At 31.4% G+C, this 8,592-nt stretch overlaps 1 protein-coding gene across 1 annotated transcript; it reads left to right on the plus strand.

Moving 5' to 3' along the window:
- Positions 1–300: 300 nt before the first annotated feature.
- On the plus strand, positions 301–1,497 carry LOC124430059 (integumentary mucin C.1-like). The gene is made up of 2 exons (XM_046976092.1): positions 301–635; positions 844–1,497. Exons 1-2 carry the CDS (start codon positions 462–464, stop codon positions 1,258–1,260), a joined length of 591 nt encoding a protein of 196 aa, XP_046832048.1. The 5' UTR covers positions 301–461; the 3' UTR covers positions 1,261–1,497.
- Positions 1,498–8,592: the final 7,095 nt, after the last annotated feature.

The raw sequence follows: 8,592 nt of genomic DNA on the forward strand, positions 1-8,592 counted from the left end.
AATCCCCGAGGTGACTCGTTATCGTCGTGACAATCCCTTCTAATCTTCTCAGTCAAAAGACACGTTTGCGTTCTTTCATCTTGTCAACTTCGTCGGTTAAGCTTTTTTCCTTCTTCTCTTTACTTTTTTATTTTTTTTTATTTTTTTGTTTATTTTTTTGTCCTTCTTTTTCATTTTTTTTTTCTTTTTTTTTGTTTTCAATTACTTACGCAACGACAAAACAAACGTACGTATACGTAGAGGAATGACGACGAGTTCTTTGATATCTTAGTAATACCGTCGTCGCACGTAAGTCCTTCTTCGTCAAAGAAATACCTTTAACCTAAAAGCCATACGCTATCGCTGAAAACAATTACCCGACGACAATATCACGAAACGTTTCGTCTTATCTCATAGAAAAAAGAAAGAAGAAGAACAAAAATGAAGAAGAAAAAGAAAAAGAAGAAGAAGAAAAAAAAAATATGCAAACATTAACGATTTCAGTTTTTCCTATAAATAAAGGTGGTCGGGCCCACCGTACGTGTTATAATTGTACGGCCAAACGAGAAATCATTCGTCATTTCTCAAAAGCAATGTTCCGATTCAACAGAACAGTCTTCATTTTTCTTCTTCTTCTCGGTGCAGTTCGTTTTCAGGTAAAACTTCTTTTAAAATTAACTTCGTCGTTCTAATCTCTCGTTCCCCTTCTATTTGCCATTGAAAAAATATTAATTCTTTTTTATATATTTTGTATATTTTATTTTATATATTTTTTATATATTTTACACACACACATATATATATATATATTTTTTTTTTTCCTTTTTCTTTTTCATTTTTGATTCGTTCATTTGTCATTTTCAGAACGTCGAATCTACGATCGATATTTTCAAGATAATCGAACCGACACGGCGTTTATATTGTCAAATAAATTGCGTTGATCTCAACAGTTGGAATTTCATTTGGAACTCGTTATGTTTGAAATTATGTCCCGAATTAGTATTGCTTGTGACCACCGGTACGTCCGCACAGACGATGGAAAATGGCGTTTCTACATCGGCGCCGACAATTATGACGATGCCAGGTACATCCACTTCGACCGGTGGTGTATCATCCTCGACTACGTCGAGTTCAGGGATGACAATGAGTACGATTGCATCAACTTCTCCGGCATCAACTTCTTCTGGATCAACTTCTTCTGGATCAACTTCTTCTGGATCAACTTCTTCCGGATCAACTTCTTCTGGATCAACTTCTTCTGGATCAACTTCTTCTGGATAAACTTCTTCTGGATGAACTTCTTCTGGATCTTCTTCAGCTTCTACAGCAAGTACTATAATGTAGGGATCATTGATCCGAGTGGATTTCTCATCTCATAATTGTTGATCATCTCATCGAACAAATACAAGATGGCGTTGCATGTTCAATTATAAATACGATGATAAATTAATAATGTTCATAGGTCTGTTCATATGTCCGAATTTATCTATTGCGTTTAGAGAAAACGTAAATACTTTTTCTTCATCTTTCTTTTTTTTTTTTTTTCTCTTTTTTTCTGTAACTCCTTGCATATCCTTTATCTACTTAAGAATAAAAAGCAAGTACTCATATTGTATCTATTATTCTCTCGATTACAAATTGTTATTTATCGTTACATCTCAATATTGTATCATCGACGCGCTGAAAGAAAGAAAGAGAAAGAGAGAGAGAGAGAGAGAGAGAGAGAGAGAAAGAGAAAAGAGGAATAACAACGCATGAAATACCAGTCGTAAGCCGTTCTGTTACGATAGAAATGACGAACACAAACGTTGAACACGCCATACCGACGGAAAGATAAAGATTACGGCGAATCGAAGTGTAGAAAACGAGACCTTGCTCTCGTTGTGAAAGTAACGCCATAAGTACTTACGTATATACGTACGCTATTACGAGGATCTTATGTCCTCTCACTTTCTGCATACGTTTATGGGAAATTGATTATCGATGAATTACCATTGGCCGATCGTCGTTAAACATAATCGACATTAATTACAATTAACGCATAATTACATATTATTAAAGATCGATATCTTCTTAAAAGTATCGAAGACTTTTACTTCGACAATTTTATCTTTTCGCGAATAAGAAACGACGACGTTGGACGATCATTCAATCATTGAATGTACGTACTTATAAATGTTAAGAAAATGCTGTCGTTTATGAGATTTTCAATGATAACAGAAGAAAGAAAAACGAACAAAATAAGTAAACACATAAATAAATAAATAAATAAATAAACAAATAAATAAATAAGAAGGAAAAAAAGGGACAAACAAAGAAAAAAACGTCGAAAAGAACGAATGCAATTAAGAAGGAACAATATATTCGCGCGTATCGGTATCGTAATAATAATAATAATAATAATAATAATAATAATAATAATAATCAAACGAGATTTTGAAAGATAAAAAAAGAAAAAATGAGGAAAGAAGAAAGATAAATAAATGAATAAGAAGAAAAAACAACAAAGAAAAAAATAACGAACGCAATTAAGAACGAACAATGTATTTGCGCGTATCGGTATCGCGATAATAATAATAATAATAATAATAACAATAATAATGAAAAATCAAATGTACAAAAGAAAAATTCGATTACGATCGAAATATATCCCGTGTATATCTCTGTTATGTGCATCGAGATGCAAGATTGCGCAGAGTGCGCAGAGGTGCGACGAAGCGAAAGTTGATCCTTTGCTACAAGTTGGAATATGGTTCTCGATAGCGTACGATCAGGGTCGCGTACCGTTGTAATTTCTCGACAATAACCTTATTTTTAACAAACGTCGTCTAAGTTATAAGATTTTCGGTAACATATCGTTACGTAAATTTAATCGGACTTGCGGAGTGAAAATCATTTTTTTCTTTTTTATTTTCTCACTTCCTTCCATTCCTTTTTTTTTTTTTTTCGTTCCTTTTCTTCCTCTTTTTCTCTTTTCCATCAAGTCACGCTAGACATACTCGAACACAGGTAAGTACTTTTTATACTTATTGTCAGTTAGTTAGTTAGTTAGTTAGTTAGTTAGTTAGTTAGTTAGTTAGTCATATGTTCGTCGACGGGAAACCCAATATCGTAATCGCAATTAATCGACTTCGATCGATCACGAATATCAACATTGATACTTTCATTTATCGTTAAACTTTAATGAGTTTACCGCTACTACTATTCTATGTTATTTATGACAGCTCAAGGGAACAATGAAATCTGATCTAGTTTGAGGGGAAAAAAAAAGAAAAAAAAAAAAAAAAAGAAAAGGACATTGAAACAGAAACAGAAAAAAAGAAAACACAGAAAAAGAGAAGGAAAAAAGTAATAATAAGTAGAAGAAAAATTATTTAATATCGCGTTACCTTTGCCGGATTATGGATAATATTTCACATTCTAACGTGATAGAAATAGAGAGAGAGAGAGAGAGAGAGAGAGAGAGAGAGAGAGAGAGAGGGTGGGGGAAAAGCTTCAACATATATTTACAAATTGTCAACCATTGATACGATTTAAAACGTAGACGAACAATTTGGTGAATAAGTAGTATATATGTATATATGTGCGTAAGTACGTACATATGTATATATATATATATATATGTATGTATGTATGTATGTATGTATTTTTCTCGGAGAAATTCTCTGGTTCGTCTTTTACAATCTCTTACGACACAACAAGCCGTGTGCTCGCGTGTAGATTTATTAACAGAGAGGTAGGTAATTGTTGAAGAAAAAATCGTATCACGAGACCCGATCCGTCCTACTTACAGGGGACGCCTCTCTCTCTCTTTCTCTCTTTTTCCCTTGATCTCTCTTTCGATCTCTCTTGATCTCTCTCTCTCGATCTCTTTCACCAACTTGCGCTTGATCGCCTTCTTCGCAGCATCAAAGACTCCTTTCTCTTCTTCTTCTTTTTTTTTTGTCTTCTTTTTATTTTTATTCCTCTTCTTCTTCTTCTTCTTCTTCCTTCTTCTCTTTCTCTTCGTCATTTTCTTCTTCTTCTTCTTCTTCTACTCTCGCCAATTTAAAATTCAAAATGAAGATAAATCATTTAGAAATTTTATATTAGGAACAGGAAATATTTACCATGATACGTTACTGAATTATAATTATATTGAATATATTTGATCGTAAATTTACGATATATAATAATATATGTCTGTCATTATTTCATTAGTTTTATAAAAAAAAAAAAAAAAAAAACAATTAATGCGCGATAATGAATATATATATATATATATCCATAATTGATGTTTCTTCTTTTTTTTCTTCTTCTTTTTTGTTTTTTTTTTTTTTTTTTTGTTTTTATAATAGAGGAAATATGAAAACGAGCGAATAATACAATCATTATATTTAATTGTGATCATCCTTTCTTTCTTTACCACTTTTCTTCCTTCCTTCCTTCCTTTCGTCCGATTTCGCTTACCGATCGAACGTGTTCCTCTCTAATTATCCTTCTTTTTTTCTCTTTTCTTTTTTTTTTTTCTTCTTCTTCTTCTTTCTAATCATAGAAAGTTAGAGAGGAAGGCCTGGCCTTCGGGACTATCACTTTCGGTCTTGCCATTCATGAAGGATATCGGTTTCAGCGTGTTAAACGGACATGCATACGTAGGGATAATATTTCCTGTATTGACTTTCAGACGTTCACATATTGGAAATAGAAATGTAAATGGGAAAGTAAATAAATAAATAAATAAATAAATAAATAAATAAATAAATAAAACAAATAAATAAAAATATATATACATATATATAAAGTGAAAAATAAATTAGAATTAAAAACAGGATAAATAAAAGTACGAATAAAGAAAAGAAGAGCAAAAGAAAATGTTATTAATCAATACGCAAGGTAGAAAGGTAGGTAATGGAAGGGCGGTAACCAAATTTAGGTCAGAAATGCGTGGAATACCAAGGTTCAATATTTTTCTTTTTGCTTTTCTCCATTGATCTCCTTTTCATACATATATATATATATATACACATATATGTATATATATTTATTTCGTGTTAATACTTTAACGGGAGTGAGTTCTTTTTTTTCTGTCCCATCTCCCCCACCCTTTCCTTTTTCTCGATACACGATTTTATATTGTAAAAGAACAAGACATTCAGGTGTCCACAGATGATCGAGTTTCGGATGCTGTAATCTTGATTTTGCAATGATCGAGCTTGAGAATATATCTTGAGAATAAAAGAACGTCGTAGCTATGGTATTGCAAAACAAATTCGAAGGGTTTATTGTTACGTATGTCTCTTTAAATAAAAACGTCAAATTACGATCGTAATTTCTTTTCTTTTCGAAATAATCGACAAACTTCGACTTCCTTGTTCCTTGAAATATTACTGGCATAGTTTCCCTATGTTCATTGAACAATTGCGAGATAAAGAGTTACATTAAAGAGAAATAAGAGGTATATTAAAGAGAAATATCAATTAAAATGTTCGACAAGAGTGGACGTAACTTTTATTTATTTTTTTTTCCTTCCTTTTTTTTTTTTGTTGTTCTCGTTCTTTTTTTTTTCCTCTCAATCGGACACGACGTTAACGATTCTAGTGATAATTACGGTTCGATGAAAATGAAAGAAACGCGTTATGTCATACTCAATATGTATCCATGCTTCAAAACGCGTGCCAGTGCGCATGCGCGCAACCACAAGTCAAACCTGTTTAAAAAAAATCATTCGGAGGGAATTTCCGGAGCCGCCCCGATCAAGGATATACGCGATAGTATCTTTCTCTTTCTCTTTCTCTCTCTCTCTCTCTCTCTCTCTCTCTACCTCTTTCTTTCGCAGTACGTGCGTTTATACACGCACGCATCTACGTACGTATATAAATACTATATATGTATGTATATGTATGTACGCACGAACGCCCGCCCGCATCAAAAAGTTGATTAACGCGATTAAGATCCAATGTTTCTCGGCGTATCCTCAAATTCTTCTAGACATGTTAAATCGGCTTTTAAAACTTACTGTATAAAATTTACTTACGTGCCTACTCTCTCTCTCTCCGCTTCAATTCATTTTTTTTTTCCTTTACATTGTATTTTCTATTCTTTCTTTCCTTTTTTTTTTTTTTTTTCTAAGCACAAAATTCCTCTCGAAAGTATTTTGAACGCTTATCGATAGAGCGACTGAACAAAAAATTTTCTAAAGAAACAGATCATTCGGTGCTCGATGATCGACGAATTACAAAAAAAAAAAGAAAAAAAAAGAAGAAAAAAAAAAAAAGAAAAATTTGTTCGATAATAAAATCGAGAATAACTTCGTTCTTTTGTACGACGACGTATAAATTTGATTACGAGATATCTTGTAGATGAATTCGAAAACAAGTCCAATGATGTACGATTAAAAAAATAAATTTGTACGATAACGTCATCGAGAATATTGTATTTATATGTAACGAGAGTCCTTACGAATCACATAAATCGAATACCTGTCGAAAATTTCAAATTTCTAATAGGACAGCATAACTTCCCAAGAGGTAATATGATTTTACATGTTACCTCTTCGAGTATCATGTGATCCCAATAGAAAGTTCGATTAGCGTGAACAAATATTCCGGTTCGATTAGAGTAAAAGAATTGGAATATTTTTTTGCTTTTCTTTTCTTTTCTTTTTTTTTTTTTTTTTTTTTTTTTTTTGGAGAATATATAAAATATCCGAAGGTGCAACCTAATTTTGAAAATCGGATCGATTTTTAATAATAAAAAATTTTTGTTTTTAACGTCAGAATAATTATTTAAATATATAACTAAGCATAATAATTTTCATATAATAGAGATTTCTTTGTATGGCATTTTGGCATGCGTCCATAAAGTATGGCATTTGTAAAAGAAATAATTATGTAAATTCTATTAATCCCTATGGCCTTGAAATATAATTATATATTCGGGTACACAGATTAACCGATGATTTATTAACATATACTTAAATATTAAATTTAAAGACATTGTTTGATAAATTTATGAGATCTTTAGTTATCTTCAATCAGTCAATCTTCGATAATTGATCTTTAACAATCCTTTATTATTTTCAGCAATCCTATCCACCCTAATCCGATCCGATTCTACTCTTATACTTATTTCAATCCGATACCGTTCAGTTTTCTTTTGTATTCTGATATATCTTATCCAGTTTTTCAAATTTATATCCCGCTGAAATGAATGTCCATTTATTCATTCACAGTTTCTACGTTATTAATAATACATTTACATATTTTGACGACGTCAATTGCACGATTCCCATTAAAGATATACAAAAATGTATACAAAATTTGTTTTTTTCAAAACAAAAAAAAAAGAAAAAGAAGGAAAAAAAAACTACCTTCCATTGTGCGATGTTAGGGATTATTTATTATTTAATTCTAATGATAGGCGACTTTAAATTAAAATCAAAAAACAACTAATACGAAATATATCATTTTTAAATGTAATGTTTTTCGAAATGATTCGATATCCGCAACAAGAGTATCGTAATGAAAAATATAGGATTTCGTTAAAAAACATTTTCCAGAACGTGTCAAATAATTATCATTACGACGTGCTCTTCCCCTTCTTCACTTCCACCACTCATCATCATCACCATTAATAGTCTTTCGATCTCATACAATGTTCGAATTGTTAATGAATAATTCGTTCGAAACATTTTCCTGGATTTTGAATATTTAGAGGAATCGTCATACATATACATTTATATATATATATATATATATATATATATATATATATATATATATGTATATATGTATGTATTTTAGTTAAGTATGATGATACTTAACTAAATAGATATTATGATCGTTCAAAAGTAACGCCTCACCGATTCAATACAATTTATACCCGTTATTATACTTTCTATCGGAATCGTTTGACCATGTAATCTTGACAAACGTTCTTTTATTTTGTAAAATAATAGTAATGTAAGAATTATTTATAATGTCTCTCTTTCTCTCTTTGACTCTCTCTTTTTTTCCTTTAAACGATTTATTACCGATAACGAGAGAAACAAAGAAATTGGGAGTGGGAGGTGGGAGATGGGAATTAAAAAAAGATAGAAAGAAATTGAATATTAGAGAAACAAAGAGAGAGAGAGAGAGAGAGAGAGAGAGAGAGAGCGAGCTTATATATAATTTTCATTCATGCAACTAACTGGATAAAATACAACTTCGTTAAAGACGTCGTAATTTCTTTTTATATTTCATTTCCGATACTCCTCGTCGACTTCTCGCCTATATTATTATTCACGGTTATAGATAATTTTACGACGCGATAAAAAAAAAAAAAAAAAAAACAAAACTAAAAGTTAACGCAATGAATTGAAAGATCATGGAACGATCTAACTAATAACCCATTAAAATTATCCTATAATTCTATTAGATTTTCCATTTAAAGTCTATATATATATATATATGTCAATAGATCCGTTTACCTCCTGCGTCCCTTGTTCGTAAAATGGCGTGTCGTTCGAGTAAAACTCGATAAAATCGTGCAAAACATATCGTACGTATCAACCTACCTACCTACCTACATACCATACGTACGTAAGCAGACATAGTACAAAATTGAGAAAGGGAAGGAGAAGAGAAAATCGCG

The sequence above is a fragment of the Vespa crabro genome, chromosome 17 (genome assembly GCF_910589235.1).
Source record: "Vespa crabro chromosome 17, iyVesCrab1.2, whole genome shotgun sequence".
Taxonomy (NCBI): Eukaryota; Metazoa; Arthropoda; class Insecta; order Hymenoptera; family Vespidae; genus Vespa; species Vespa crabro.

Excerpts from the sequence above, each read along its gene's own strand:
- LOC124430059 (XM_046976092.1), top strand. The coding sequence starts at position 462 with ATGCAAACATTAACGATTTCAGTTTTTCCTATAAATAAAGGTGGTCGG. Across the intron at positions 636-843 it reads TCGGTGCAGTTCGTTTTCAG|AACGTCGAATCTACGATCGA; the intron begins GTAAAACTTCTT and ends TGTCATTTTCAG.